Genomic DNA, 17,017 nt, shown 5'->3' with positions numbered 1-17,017 from the left:
CGATTTGTCGACTTGCTGCATGAGATCAAGACGTTCCTGTCGACAAGGCAAGTGGTAGTAAATATTTTCATAGGCAAAGGACTTAAATTGGTGTGGAAAGTCAGATCTTTACCTTTTCTTTTTACTGTTTCCCCCTGCTTTTATATTCATTCTATGCATGTATATGTTTTTATATATGTTTTTATTCACTTTATGTTCTTATTCCTGTTGTAAAGCACTTTGAGCTGCATTTCTTGTATGAAAGGTGCTATATAAATAAAGCTTTACTTACTTAGGCCTACTTACTTACAAGGAACGAGGAGCACAAGGAACTGGCAGACGATGCGTGGCTACTGGACCTGGGGTTCCTGACAGACATAACCGCAAAACTGAACGCACTCAACTACGAGCTGCAGGGAAAAGACCGACACCTTCCCCACATGATAAGCACAGTAGATGGGTTCAAGGCCAAGCTCGGTGTTTGGACCACACACACCTAAAGAATGGGAGGCTGACACACTTTCCCAACCTGGAGAAAATGGCACAGGCCTTGGAAGACAATGATGCTTTTCACCCTGAGCAGTACTGTGCTCCCCTGGACAAACTGGCAACAGAGTTCAATCAGCGTTTTGGTGAGTTAGATGTCATGGGAGATATTGCTGCATTTGTCTCAAACCCATTTGTGCCCATTGATATAGAGCAGGTAGCAGCCAAATTCCAGCAAGTATTTACTTTGCCAAGTGGAGTTGACATGGAGATGGTTGATTTACAAAATGACAGAGCTGAAAGCCAGGTCAAGGGACAGTGACTTTTGGGGACTTGTCAGCAGAGAGAAGTTTCCTCTTCTCACTGCAGTGCACTAAGAGTGAGTGCCTACTTTGGATCCACATATCTCTGTGAAATGTCATTTTCACAGATGAAAATAATCAAATCAAAGTACAGGAGCCGCCTTACTGACAGACACCTCACAGACTGTCTCAGACTGGCAGTCAGTAGCTATGAGCCAAACTACAAAGCACTTGTAGACAGTATCCAGTCACAACCATCACACTGACTTGAGTGAGTAACATGACTGTTTCAATGTGAAAAGTAATGCTGCATAAGATGACTGCACTTAGCACTGACTGAGACACAAGTACACATTACAGTTCTACTTTATAAAATGCTATACTTGTAAATATGTTTGTCAATGTTAATAATATGAGAAAGTACACATTAGTTTTACTTTTGTTTTGATGTGAAAAGTGATGCTGCATAAGATGACTGCACTTAGCACTGACTGAGAAAGTACACATTACAGTTCTACTTTATAAAATGCTAATTGTAAATATGTTTGTCAATGTTAATAAGTAATAATAATAATTAAGTCAGTCAAGTGTCAAAATGTCAAGAATGTCAGCTAACGTTACTATGAACAAAATGATTTTATCATACATTCCTCCATTCCATCATTCCATGCCTTTATTTTTTTGTGTTGTAATGAAATGACATAATCAAACTTTGAATTGAATTTCAGTTATGTACAATTCTTAAAGCAAGACAGCTGCCTGATATGCTTGATACAGTCTTTTTTTTGTTGTTGCATCAATTTTAATGTTGGACCAATGCATTGCATCTAATTAAAATACAGGCAAATAAACGTCATTAAGTTTAAAGTACTATCTTGGCTGTCTTTTTCTCTCAACACTTCAATAGGTAGATCTTGCCTTCACCAAGGCCGAGGTCAGGGATCTTGGGCTTAAAAAGGTTGGTGACCACTGCTGTAGACCATGACATTCTAATAGATAGACTAAAAACCTGGGTAGGACTTTCGGGCACTGCCCTAAACTGGTTTAGATCCTACCTACAGGACAGAAGCTACTATGTCTCCATTGGCAACTTTGTATCTGACCAAATTAAAATGACATGTGGCGTTCCCCAAGGGTCAATCCTTGGCCCCCTTCTATTCAATCTCTACATGCTTCCATTGGGACACATCATAAAAAAGAACAAAATTGCCTACCACAACTATGCGGATGACACTCAAATCTACATAGCCCTCTCACCGAACGACTATAGTCCCATTGACAATCTCTGTAATTGCATTGAGCAAATAAACGCCTGGATGACACAAAACTTCCTCCAACTAAACAAGGACAAAACAGAGATAATTGTATTCGGTGCACCTGACAAAAGATCGAAAGTCAGTGCAAAACTTGATTCTCTCTCTCTTCACACTAAAAAACAGGTCCGAAATCTTGGTGTAATTCTAGACTCCGATCTAAACTTCAACAGCCACATAAAATCGATAACTAAATCAGCCTACCATCACCTGAAAAACATAACAAGAATGAGAGGTTTCATGTCCAAGCAAGACCTTGAAAAACTCATCCATGCATTTGTTTCGAGTAGACTTGATTATTGTAATGGTCTACTAACAGGCCTATCTAAAGGAGCTGTTCGTAAATTGCAGCTCATCCAAAACGCCGCTGCTAGGGTCCTAACAAAAACAAAGAAATTTGAACACATTACACCAATCCTGAGATCCCTGCACTGGCTACAAGTCTCTCAGAGAATTGAATTCAAAATCCTCCTAATTACATACAAATCACAAAATGGTCTTGGACCAAAATACATATCAGATCTCCTCCCACCCTATATTCCCGCAAGGTCCCTAAGGTCAGCTGAGACAAATCAGCTAATAATTCCAAGAGTAAAAACAAAACACGGTGCAGCAGCTTTCAGTCATGCTGCTGCATACTCCTGGAACAAACTCCCTGAAGAAATCAAACAGGCCCAAACCCTTAACATATTTAAATCTAAGCTAAAAACCTTCATGTTTTGCACCAGTTATGATTAAACACAAACACTTCTATCAATGTCTTTTTTCCATTCACTTTTTAAATGTTTTATCTATTTACTTCTTATATTTGCTGTTATTCATTGTAAAAAAAAAAATCTTATGCTCCTCTTGCTGTATTTTTAAATAATGCATGTAAAGCACTTTGAATTGCCCCTGTTGTATGACATGTGCTATACAAATAAACTTGCCTTGCCTTGCCTTGTGTGTGTGTGTGTGTGTGTGTGTGTGTGTGTGTGTGTGGAATGCCATGGACTGTAGTCATGTAAATGACATTTCAGAGGAATTCACTTCCTGTCTTTTCAACTCCGCAGAACATTGAGAATGAAATGACACACACACACACACACACACACACACACACACACACACACACACACACATGTGAGAGGGCAGTGAGGTCATGAAGGAACACAGCTGGACAGACAGAGAGACAGACCGCAGCAGTGTGCTCATGGGTAATGTGTTTTCTCCTCATACACATTGGTCATATTGTAACTGCTGGGGAGGTCACAACCACTGGACACTAGGGGTGTGTGTGTGTGTGTGTGTGTGTGTGTGTGTGTGTGTGTGTGTGTGTCAGAAAGCCATCTGCTGAACATTCCGTTATCTCACTGGGCCTGGAGGACACACACACACACACACACACACACACGCACACACACACACACACACACACACACACACACACACACACACACATACGCATCTGGGGATTCACACTTCACACCATATGAATGAGAGGAGGTCAGTGGTGTTAAAGGTCTGACCTCATCAGCCCTCTTAACCACTAGACATGATCAATCAAAGGCCTATCACTACATCTTCTCAATCAATGGCTCATCACCAGACATTATCAATCAACGGCCGACCACTGCCTCATCAGAGAGGCTCAGAGGACGTGTCAGACAAGGGGGAATAACATGGTCATGTTTCCCAGGAGCGTTCCTGAAGCATTCCTCCTAAAGCAGCCGCTTCTACAGAGATGACCTTGGAAGTCACATGGTATCATACGGGCACACAGGGATCTGCCCCCCCCCCCCTCCTCTCTCCCCCCCACCCCCTCCTCCCCTGTCTCTCTCTCTTTGCCTCTCTCTCTCTGCCTCTCTCTGTCTCTCTTCCTTCAGCTCTTTCTATCTCCTTTTCCCTTTTCACTCTCTCTCTCCCTCACACTCCTCTCTACCCCCCCTCCCTCCCTCCCACGCTCTCCTCTATAGCCCCCCCTCTCTCCCCTCCCCCCCCTCCCTCCTCTCTACACCCCCTCCCTCTCTTCTCTCCCCTCCCTCCCCCCCTCCTCCTCTCCCCCCATCTCCTCTCCTCATCAGTAGATCAGTAGGAAAGTTCCCTCTCTCTCTCCCAGGGATGACATCACGACACCACCATTTCCTCTCCGCTGCTCCAACTCTGTCTATCTGTCACACACACACACACACACACACACACACACACACACACACACAGTCTCTCACATACGCACACAACTGGCTCATTATCTTAATAAAGACAGATGAAGTGCAGATGGAGAACATCTAAAACACACACACACACACACACACACACACGCACACACACACACACACCATTCACCTTCCTCTGCTACTGAGATATGCTGCTAGTTAGAGATGTCAGCTCCAGCCTTGGCCCTGAACTCTACAATGTGTGTGTGTGTGTGTGTGTGTGTGTGTGTGTGTGTGTGTGTGTGTGTGAGTGATAAGTGTGTAAGGAGCAGGGCGAGGAGAGAGTCCCCTCTGCTCGGGCCAGCATACACCCTGAAGACCTCATGCTACACACATCTCCACCTCCTCCTCCCTTTAGCCCCGCCCTCCTGGCCTCCACCCTGCAGATGCTACCCCACTCTCCTCACTCCCCCTCAGCCCACCAGCTACTCCCCCCTCCGCCCCACACTCCCTGAACTAAAACTTTAAAGCACGGTTTCTTTTCTTTTTAATTGTTAGTGTTTTTGAATGATACAAAAGGAAAAGGGCCGTGTGCAAAAGTTTGGGAACCTTTTGGATGATTATTTGTTACCTTTTGAGAAGATGATTACTAAGTGCCAGACCAAGGAGATTTCGAATTCCAGGGTTGAACTATATATTCTGAAGTAACTCCATGTTTCCTATAAATTATCTGACTGCGGTGGCTGTTGTGTTGTGGTGTTAAAAACCATGGATCCCTCTACAGTCCAAGGATGTCAGAATAAAGATACAGTAGTTCACTTCCACCATCAAGGAGAAGGCTACAAAAAACCTTGTTTCGAACTACCTATTTCCACCATCAGAAAATGGAAAAATAAATGGAACAATTGAAGTCAAGGCAAGATCTGGAAAAACCAATCAAATGTTCAGATAGAATGGCCCGAGATCTGGTGAGAAATGCTGAGAAGAACACACACATCACTGCAAAAGAGCTGCAAAAAAGAGTAGCAGACACCGGTCTAGTTGTTCACAGGACAATAATACAGCGTAGCTTAAACAACAAAGACCTACGTGGCAGAGATGCCAGAAAGAAGCCTTTCCTACAACCTCAACACAAAATTTAGCGTCTGAAGTATGCAAAAGAAAACCTTGAGAAACCTGAAGCCTATTGGAACAATGTGCTTTGGACTGACGAAACCAAAATGTAACTTTTTGGCCACAACCAAAGAAGGATTGTTTGGAGAAAAAAGGGTGAAGCATTTGTAGAGAAGAACACCGTGCCAACTGTTAAGCATAGAGGTGGATCCATTATGCTTTGGGGCTGTGTAGCAGCTGGGGGCACAGGCAATATTGTGCGGGTGGAAGGAAGAATGGATTCCACCAAATATTAAGATATTCTAGAGGCTAATGTTCGAAGGTCAGTCCAGAAATTTACGTTGAAGAGAGATTGGGTATTCCAGCAAGACAATGACCCGAAGCATACATCAAAATCAACCATGAAGTACCTCCAGGAAAGACGGATGAAGGTTTTGGAACGGCCACCGCAGTCCCCAGACTGAAAATCTGTGGAGATCTCAAACATGCTGTGAATGAAAGAAGGCCAAAGAATATTTCTGAGCTAGAGGTGTTCTGCCTGGAAGAATGGGGAAAAATTCCCAAAACAAGAATTGAAACTCTTAGGAGGAGTTACAAGGAGGAGTTACAAAGTTGGCTACTAGCTGACACAGGGTTGCCAAACCTTTGCACAAGGCCTTGTGATGAAATGTGTCATGTTCAACTTTGTACCAATTAGAGGTTAGGTTTACTTCTCTTCACTTAGTTATATTCATTGTAAAAGGCATTTTGACTAGGGGTGCCCAAATGTTTGCACTCCACTGTAAATGGCCAGATGTGTGTGATGTGAGGGTCTCTCTCCAGGATAATACCGCCCCCCCCCCTGATGTATGAGAGGTGCGGGGGCGGGGGGTAATTACAGGGGAGGGGCGGGGGGGTACTCTCATTAGGCTGCTCTGTTGCCATGGTGTGCTGATGTCATAAGAGTGGTGGATGCTGGTCCTGTGTGTAATGACACGCCTCGTAGAGACATGTGTTACCAGGTTAAACACACACGTGTGGACGCGCCCGCAGACACACACGCACACCCACACGCACACACCACCAACTGAAACTTACTGCGAATCTGCCGTTTGATGTCCTTGGTCGGGTCCAGCCAGCACTGTGAAGAATAACAAAGGACATGTTTACTTTCCCTCGAACACACACACACACACACACACAGACACACACACACACACACACAGACACACACACACACACAGACACACACACAGCGTCATGGTAAACACAGTACATTTACACAAAGCTTAATTGACCATTTGGGCATTTTCAGGATGTTTCCCTCCAGCAGACGTGGTTGTAATTACTGCTCTGATCTCTGGGCTTCTGTACACACACACAAGCACGCACGCACACACGCACGCACGCACGCACGCACGCACGCATATACACACACACACACATACATACACATACACACACACACACACACACACATACACACACATTAGGGCTGCACGATTTGGGGGAAAAATCGAATTGCGATTATTTGGACAGATATCGCGATTGCGATTAATTTGCGATAATTTTTTTTTTAAATAGCAAAAAAAAAAAAAAAAAAAAAAGGAAGTTTTTGTAAAGTGTGGCCATATCTCCGGCTAGGAAGGTCGTATCAACGTGCAGTTTGTTTGTACGTCTTCAGGGGACTTAGAGGCTCCCTCCTCTAGCACCCCCACAGCCCGAGCTACGAGTGAAAGAACTAAACTTACATTGGGTTGCTTTAAAGTTGGGTTGCTTTAAAATCAAGCTTCAGATTAAAACATGTGATGGAGCATTACTAACCTGACTCAGGTGGTTTGTTTCACACAACCATCTAGGAAAGCTTATTTGTTATTTCACGGTGCCTTCGTGAGCCCTTTTCATATGCCATAACAGCCGCAAACGACTCTGAAACACTAGGTTGTTTAACTTTGTTAGACTGGGCTACGGGACGTTCACTCAACTCTCCCTTTCTGACCGCACACCCGTCATACAGCTGCCTGTGGTACTTTTTCAAGTGCTGATATAGGTTTGTGGTGTTGCCTCTGGATGTAGCGACTGTTCCACGACAGGTCGTGCACAACACCTGTTTTTGTTGCACATCAGTCGTCCTAAATCCGAAATACTTCCACACAACAGAAGTGCTGCTTTTCTTCGGGACTAAATCGTCCAACGTTGCTTCTGGTTCTGCTGAAGCCATTATCCACCATGAATGTTGCTATTGCTAGCTACCGAAACGTGGGCGTTTCACGTGCGATGTTGTTGGTGTGCGTTCATTGACGTTGACGTTCATTGACGTTCACGTTCATTGTTGACGTTCATTGTTGACGTTCATTGACGTTGAATCCGACGCGCTGTATGACGTATCCCATACGGGTAGTGGTGGTCTAGTGAGTTGGACTTGTGATCGGAAGGTTGTGTGAGTTCAAATCCCGCCTGAAACCACACCACTACTAGTGTGCCCTTGAGTAAGGCACTTAGCCCTCAGTTACTCCAGGGGGAATGTCCCTGTAATTCGTAATTGTAAATCGCTTTGGATTAAAAGCGTCTGCTAAATAGCAAAATAAATAAATAAAAAAATAAAATAATTTTTAAAAAAATCGCAGGCTTTGCGATTAGCTAATCGCATCATTTCAAATCGCGATTTCGATTTAAAATCGATTAATCGTGCAGCCCTAACACACATACACACACATACACACACACACACACACACACACACACACACATATATATATATACACACACACACACATACATACACACACACACACACACATACACATACACATACACACGTCTCTCTCCCTGGCTGGCCTGGAGTTTCCAATGTCAACGTGGAACCCAAACTCTGCATGCGGCCAACCTCAAATATGCTGATCTCTCTCCCAAAGTCCTACTGTGGCTGTGAGTGTGAGTGTGTGTGTGTGTGTGTGTGTGTGCGTGTGCCTGTGTGCATGTATGTGCGTGTGTCTGTGTGCATGTGCTTGTGTGTGTGTGTGTGTGTGTGTGTGTAGCCCAGGCCTACAGTAACAGTGGAACAGAGAGAGGTCTCTGGTCTCTGTGTCCCATGGTTCCAGAGCCGTGTGTGTGTGTGTGTTGTGGTTCTGATCCCTGTAAACCCGCTGGTACAGATATCATATCCAGATGTGGAACTGGATCAGCTTTTATAGGTCTATATGTCTCCCTCCAGACACACACACACACGCGCGCGCACGTGCACACACAGGCGCGCACACACACACACACACACACAGACACACACGCACGCGCACACACACACGCGCGCACACACAGGCACACACACACAGGCACACACACAGGCACACAGGCACACACACACACACACACACACACAGACAGACACACACACAGGCGCACACAGGCACACAGACACACAAAGACACACACACACACACACACACACACAAACACACAGAGACAGAGACACAGAGACACACACAGACACACACATGCACACACCTCACTTCATCAAGTCAAGTTCATGGGAGAGTGTTATGTACAGGAGGTTGAACCTTTGTGTTTAACAGCAACTATCAATTATATGAAACATCAGGCGTCAGGCATATTACACAGCTGCTGCTATAAGTTAAACCATTACCAGTCATGGTGGTAGAACGATTATATGTATGAAATAAATATACATTTATACAACCTCATACTATTTAATCATAACATTAAGGAAGGATATAAAAAGTTTAAGACATAAGTACACAACCATGTGTTTCATTCCACCAGAGGTTGTTAGAGGAGATTCTTATGAAGCAGGAAATGGTTTAAAATACAACGTATGATCAAGAGGATGGCTGTGGGGGTGATGTGTAGAAGGGTGAAAGGTCATATTCATAAAGAGATAAAGAGAGGTCATATTATTTAAGAGATAAAGAGATGTGATAGTCATAAAGAGATTAAGGCCCAATCCCGATTTCTACCCCTATGGCTTCGAGTGCCACATCGAGCCAGTGGTGGACCCACAACTCCCACCGGAACAAGCTGGCTTCCCACGGGGCAGGTCAACAGTGGATCAAGTAACGCTGCTCACTCAGGACATCGAGGACAGCTTTCAGGATAACGAGAAAGCTGGAGTAGTATTCCTGGACCTGACAGGATGACTATGACACCGTGTGGCACCGTGGACTACACCTGAAACTGTTGAGGACAATCCCGGAGCAGCACATGGCGAGGTTCATCATGGAGATGCTATCGAACCGTAGTTTCATCCTACAGACCAGCGATGGCCAGACCAGCAGGCTCCGGAGGTTGGAGAACGGTGTCCCGCAAGGCTCCGTCCTCTCACCGATGTTGTTCAACATCTACATTCACGACCCTGCTGGATACAACATCTAATAAGTACGGCTATGCGGACGACTTGGCCATCATGCTTCGATGCCCAACATGGAAGGCCGATGGAAGATGGCCTCAACCGAGACATGGCCATTCTGGCAGCCTACCTCCAGAAGTGGCGCCTTCAGCTCAGCATTGGCAAAACAGTGTCTGCAGCGTACCACCTCTACAACCGGGAAGCAAGAAGGGAACTGGACGTGCATGTTGGTGGCAACAACCGCCTGGAGTTCCAGCAAGCCCCCAAGTACCTCGGCGTGAGCTTGGACTTGTCCTACAAGCAACACCTGGATGCAGTGAAGGCCAAAACAACAGCAAGGGTCTCACTCATCCGCCGCCTGGCAGGTTCGACTTGGGGAGCTTCTCCCAAGACTCTACGCACATCCACGCAAGCCCTGGTCCTTCCCATAGAATACTATGAAGACTGTGCCCCTTGCCTGGAGCAGAAGTCCACATGTAAACAGGATAGATCCTGTCATCAACAGCGCCCTCCGGATAGTAACTGGTTGTCTGAAACCCACCCCTGTGTCCTACCTACCAGTCCCAGCTGGAATCGCCCCATCCAGCCTCCGACGGGATGCGGCTACCCTCGCCCTGGCAAGAAAAGCCCTGAAGCATGACTGGCACATCCTGCACTAAGCCACAACAACACCGGTACCACCATGCAGGCTCAAGTCTCGCCATCCCTACAACAAGGCAGCACAAGAGATGCTACAGTCCATCCCTGAGGACTTGTCCAGACGCCTGGCTGGAAGCATCCAGGAAACAGACGTGGGAGACGGCTCGGCCCTCCCGCATCCAACGATACATCCGGGACCCAGGAGGCGGTGTGAAAGGAGAAGACATGCCACAACACCTATGGACCTCGCTGAACCGCCTGCGCTCTGGGGTCGGACGCTTCAAGTCAGCTATGAAGTGGGTGGGGCCTATCGGACAGTGCGGCATGCGGGTGTGGCGAGCCTGAACAGACTGCTGAGCAAATAATCTCCAGCTGCCCCCTATACAGCCCACCCTCAGAAGCTGTCCCCTATACAGCCCACCCTCAGAAGCTGCCCCCTATACAGCCCTCCCTCAGAAGCTGCCTCCTATACAGCCCTCCCTCAGAAGCTGCTCCCTATACAGCCCTCCCTCAGCAGCTGCCCCCTATACAGCCCTCCCTCAGAAGCTGCCTCCTATACAGCCCTCCCTCAGAAGCTGCCTCCTATACAGCCCTCCCTCAGAAGCTGCCTCCTATACAGCCCTCCCTCAGAAGCTGCCTCCTATACAGCCCACCCTCAGAAGCTGCCTCCTATGTCAGCCCACCCTCAGAAGCTGCCCCCTATACAGCCCACCCTCAGAAGCTGCCTCCTATACAGCCCTCCCTCAGAAGCTGCCTCCTATACAGCCCTCAGAAGCTGCCCCCTATACAGCCCTCCCTCAGAAGCTGCCCCCTATACAGCCCTCAGAAGCTGCCCCCTATACAGCCCACCCTCAGAAGCTGCCCCCTATACAGCCCTCCCTCAGAAGCTGCTCCCTATACAACCCTCCCTCAGAAGCTGCCCCCTATACAGCCCCGCCCTCAGAAGCTGCCCCCTATACAGCCCTCCCTCAGAAGCTGCCCCCTATACAGCCCACCCTCAGAAGCTGCCCCTATACAGCCCTCCCTCAGAAGCTGCCCCCTATACAGCCCACCCTCAGAAGCTGCCCCCTATACAGCCCTCCCTCAGAAGCTGCCCCCTATACAGCCCTCAGAAGCTGCCCCCTATACAGCCCTCCCTCAGAAGCTGCCTCCTATACAGCCCTCCCTCAGAAGCTGCCTCCTATACAGCCCTCCCTCAGAAGCTGCCCCCTATACAGCCCTCCCTCAGAAGCTGCCTCCTATACAGCCCTCCTCAGAAGCTGCCCCTATACAGCCCACCCTCAGAAGCTGCCCCCTATACAGCCCTCCCTCAGAAGCTGCCTCCTATACAGCCCACCCTCAGAAGCTGCCCCCTATACAGCCCTCCCTCAGAAGCTGCCCCTATACAGCCCACCCTCAGAAGCTGCCCCCTATACAGCCCTCCCTCAGAAGCTGCCCCTATACAGCCCTCCCTCAGAAGCTGCCCCTATACAGCCCACCCTCAGAAGCTGCCCCCTATACAGCCCTCCCTCAGAAGCTGCCCCTATACAGCCCTCCCTCAGAAGCTGCCCCTATACAGCCCACCCTCAGAAGCTGCCCCCTATACAGCCCTCCTCAGAAGCTGCCCCTATACAGCCCACCCTCAGAAGCTGCCCCCTATACAGCCCTCCCTCAGAAGCTGCCCCCTATACAGCCCACCCTCAGAAGCTGCCCCCTATACAGCCCACCCTCAGAAGCTGCCTCCTATACAGCCCTCCCTCAGAAGCTGCCTCCTATACAGCCCTCCCTCAGAAGCTGCTCCCTATACAGCCCTCCCTCAGAAGCTGCCCCCTATACAGCCCTCCCTCAGAAGCTGCCCCCTATACAGCCCACCCTCAGAAGCTGCCCCCTATACAGCCCACCCTCAGAAGCTGCCCCCTATACAGCCCTCCCTCAGAAGCTGCCTCCTATACAGCCCTCAGAAGCTGCCCCCTATACAGCCCTCCCTCAGAAGCTGCCCCCTATACAGCCCTCAGAAGCTGCCCCCTATACAGCCCTCCCCTCAGAAGCTGCCTCCTATACAGCCCACCCTCAGAAGCTGCCCCTTATACAGCCCTCCTCAGAAGCTGCCCCCTATACAGCCCTCCTCTCAGAAGCTGCCTCCTATACAGCCCTCAGAAGCTGCCCCTATACAGCCCTCCCTCAGAAGCTGCCCCCTATACAGCCCTCAGAAGCTGCCCCCTATACAGCCCTCCCCAGAAGCTGCCCCCTATACAGCCCTCCCTCAGAAGCTGCCCCCTATACAGCCCCACCCTCAGAAGCTGCCCCCTATACAGCCCACCCTCAGAAGCTGCCCCCTATACAGCCCTCCTCAGAAGCTGCCCCTATACAACCCTCCCTCAGAAGCTGCTCCCTATACAGCCCTCCCTCAGAAGCTGCCTCCTATACAGCCCTCCCTCAGAAGCTGCTCCCTATACAGCCCTCCCTCAGAAGCTGCTCCCTATACAGCCCTCCCTCAGAAGCTGCCTCCTATACAGCCCTCCCTCAGAAGCTGCCTCCTATACAGCCCTCCCCTCAGAAGCTGCCTCCTATACAGCCCTCCCTCAGAAGCTGCCCCTATACAGCCCTCCCTCAGAAGCTGCCCCTATACAGCCCTCCCCTCAGAAGCTGCCTCCTATACAGCCTTCCCCTCAGAAGCTGCCTCCTATACAGCCCTCCCCTCAGAAGCTGCCCCCTATACAGCCCTCCCTCAGAAGCTGCCCCCTATACAGCCCTCAGCAGCTGCCCCCTATACAGCCCTCCTCAGAAGCTGCCCCCTATACAGCCCTCAGAAGAGAAGCTGCCTCCTATACAGCCCTCCCTCAGAAGCTGCCCCCTATACAGCCCTCCCCTCAGAAGCTGCCCCCTATACAGCCCACCCTCAGAAGCTGCCCCCTATACAGCCCTCAGAAGAGAAGCTGCCTCCTATACAGCCCTCCCTCAGAAGCTGCCCCCTATACAGCCCTCAGAAGCTGCCCCCTATACAGCCCTCCCTCAGAAGCTGCCCCCTATACAGCCCTCCCCTCAGAAGCTGCCCCCTCTACAGCCCTCAGAAGCTGCCCCCTATACAGCCCTCCCTCAGAAGCTGCCCCGTATACAGCCCTCCCTCAGAAGCTGCTCCCTATACAGCCCACCCTCAGAAGGCCCTGGCCTTTTCGACTTAGGACCGGAGACAAGGGCGTGGCTGCACGACACTGAGTTGGCCATCTGACGATGTATGAAAGAAGAGTGCCACTCGCTTTTGAGCCAAGGCCTCGGAACAGAGCCACAAGACATAGTGGTTGAAATATTTCCCTATGAAATGGGACAACCCTTCAAGACCCTGATAGGTCATCAGTAGTGTCATAGAGAAGCATTGACGCTCGCAAATCATTCACAACTTAAGTTTTACGCTATCAATCGATCAAACAAGTCATCAAATAAAAAAGAACAATGCCAATTATCAGACCATGACAGAATAACGGCGCTCTAACCTGTATGAAACCTGTGCTCCGATCCTGCCAGTCTGCACTGATATAGGACAACAGTGCAACAACTTCGTGGCTGAACTTTAGTTACATTTCCGGTGTCATATGCTATCAAAGGGGGGGAATAAGACATGGAAAAATACATGACTTACAGGGAGCGCAGATTTATTTTTATGGCGTTCCGAAATCCGAAACAGCCGCTGTCCACTGCATTAGTCAACTATAAGGCTGCCACGATTAGTCGACTAGTCACGACGACGTCGACTACCAAAATCGTCGCCGACATATTTGGTAATCGCCGTAGTCGCATGTTTTTTTGGAGCTGATTTATTTTTTTATTTTTTTGGGCCTAGCACCAGGGGAGCCCCCCCTCCCAAATTTCGTTGTTTGGTACCTGTACTATATCAATGACAATAAAGACCATTCATTTCATTCGATAAGCATTCGTTTTTCTTCCCTGAAGCTGCCACTGGCTAGCGTCTCCCAGTGTCTTTGATGTACATGCGCAGTGTCGGTCATCCGGGGCACACGTGACTTCCCCGGAAAAACAAACAGAGAAATGTCTTCCTGTCCTCGTACCTCTAAAGTGTGGGAGCATTTCAACCACAACGTTGAAAAAAAGAATGTAAAATGTAAAATTTGCAAAGCTGAACTCGCTTATCATGGCAGCACGTCTATGATGCGCGAGCATCTAAAAAGGAAGCACGTTGTGGCAGATGACGATGAAGACGATGGCTCGTCTCGGTAAGCTAGTTATCTTAGCTTGTTATTGGCTAACGATATCGTTACGTTAAAAGCCTTCTTACATTATTTTACGTTGTCATTAAAGCGATACTTATCAAATAGCAAAACATTTTGTCTTGATTGATTGATTGAAAACTTTATTAGAAGATTTGCAGAAGTAGGTACATGAAAGTACATATTACATACAAGGTCAACTAAAAGGATAAAAAACCCAAGAAAGCCACTGGCTTATTTCAATTGGGGTCCTTGATTCTCAATTCATCGTTACATGTAAGACAGACAAAAAAAACTAGTACTATCTACAAGATAATACAGACAAATAACTATTACTATCTACAAGATAAACATACATCCATCATGGGAAGAACAATACAACAAAACATAAGGTATGTACAGCGGGTAGGACAGGTGGGGACATACACCACAGGTGGGGGCGGGGGACAAAACACAAAGTATGTACAGTGGGTAGTTCGGGTCTTTTAATCAGATTTTTGATTTAGAGGGTCCAGTTACGGATTGCAGCCTACTGTAAATGTTTTTTGAGAGTGGTTTTGAAGGTGGGCAGTGTTTTGCACTCCTTTAAGATTGTAGGAAGGGCGTTCCACATTTTTACTGCATAGTTTGCAAACGAGTTTAACCCCTTGTTTGTGGTGCAACGCGGTTGAACGTGGTTCGTGGAGCTTCCTCTGGTGTTGTATGTGTGGACGTTGTTCACTTTTTGGAAGTATGTTGACAGGTACTTGGGTGTCTTTGTGGTGTAGCGTATCTTGAAGACCAGGCCCAGTGCAAGCTGCTGCACTCTGTCAACTACTCGTAGCCAATCAAGGCTCAAAAAATGAGCAGCGGTTAGATGTGTCCTAGGGTTGAGTAACGTCTTAACGTTACAGTGCTAAGAATGTTAGAATGTTTGCATTAAGAATGCTAAGTGTGCGTTCTACTATGAGATGAGTGAAGCAAAGCAAAACTTTTGTACTCTGTACCAGTGGCGGATACAGAAAGTGGCTGATGGGTAGGCCTGGAAAAATCTGGGTAGGCCTGAGTGAAACTCATCACCGCACGTTTTAGACCTATGTATGAGCAGCCAGATGGATGGAACACAACCGGGCTCGCGATCATAGGCGCCGATTTATGTTTCTGCCCGTGGGTGCTCGAAACATTTGGGTACGACCAACACGCATGCACACACACGCACACGCACGCACGCACACACGCAAAATATTCGCAGGGACTGGAGGAGATCACTATGCAGACCATGAAACGAACGGAAAATAAATAAAGTACCTGTCTACCCAGAGATTGCAACGGACAGCCAAACAAGTTATTATAATACACACACGCAAGGCATTCAAGCGCACGCAATAGTCAATGAATTAACCAATAACCATCGAATATGGAGGACCAAGTATAGACATTGTAATAAGAAATGCCTGTATTATCATTTGCAAGCTTTTAACTGTGGGTGTTGACAGTCCAGTGCAAACCGAAAGCTCAAGTTGAATCATACATGTACCTGGCTCGGACCAGTTGTGGTGATCCATCATTATTACAAAACCTAACGCTGCTTATTAGGGGATTTACGTAAACTGGTGTATACACATATATTGTTGTGTAAAGTTGTGTGCTTCTATTGTATTATATTATTATATCCAGTGAAGGCATACACAATGTTGTTCCACACAAATGTTTCCCTCTTCGTTTTAATCTTGGAAAGTCTCATAAAAAATATACTTCACCGAACTATTACAGCGCTGTCTCGGACTCTCCGCACGTCGGCGTGTGGCATCATCATCTGTTATTGTGAATAAATAAGATTTCTAGACAAGGCCTGGTCCAAACTTTCATTATTTTCACTGACTTCCAGACGTGGCTTTTTAAGAAAGCGGGACAATGTTAGCTGTTTAGCCATCGTAGCGCGCACACGGAACAACTGGTCAAGGTCAACTCGTAAGAGAGGAAGTTGAATATTATTAGTATTAATACATACTTTTAATCATTTCCTAGACAAAACTATTCACATTACAGTTAGTTAGTGAAAATTAAACTTTAAAAATATTTTATTATTAAAAAATATGTATTTTTATGAATCTGACTGGGTGGGCCAGCTGTCAATCTGGGCGGGCCTAGGCCCACCCAGGCCCACCCATAGATCCGCGCCTGCTCTGTACAAGTATTTATTTTTGTTTTTGTATTCTTTTGGTTGCCTAGTGCCTAGCCTACCTCATTTTACTCAGCAGTTTGCACCCTCTACTACTCTTTACATTACATTACATGCAAGCGATGCCAGAAATAAATCTGCAAAGTTCATTAAAATATCTATTTTTGAGTGAACAATCATTTTAATTGTCTTTATTTTTAGTTAGCACATGCCTACAACAACAACTAACAACTTCAAGCTACATTTAGAAGCTGATTTAGAAGATGATAGCTAAATAAGAGCGATTGAGTAATTGTGCGATAAGCTGTAATTTATGATCCGATTAGTCGACTAATCGTTAAAATA

The 17,017-nt window shown here is 47.2% G+C and overlaps 1 protein-coding gene across 1 annotated transcript in view; it reads right to left on the bottom strand.

Annotated features, from left to right (window-relative positions):
- The window catches only part of epb41l2 (erythrocyte membrane protein band 4.1 like 2), a 136,516-nt gene that overhangs the window by 60,879 nt on the left and 58,620 nt on the right, over positions 1 to 17,017 (bottom strand). The window contains exon 5 of the mRNA XM_080533957.1: positions 6,406 to 6,448. Within this exon, the coding sequence (XP_080390083.1) occupies positions 6,406 to 6,448 (43 nt within the window). The remainder of the gene's footprint in view (positions 1 to 6,405; positions 6,449 to 17,017) is intronic.

Source organism: Nansenia antarctica (genome assembly GCF_963989245.1).
Source record: "Nansenia antarctica genome assembly, chromosome: 6".
NCBI classification, from domain to species: Eukaryota; Metazoa; Chordata; class Actinopteri; order Argentiniformes; family Microstomatidae; genus Nansenia; species Nansenia antarctica.
Note: the sequence above shows the minus strand (reverse complement) of the source record. Positions and strands in the feature narration are given on the sequence as shown.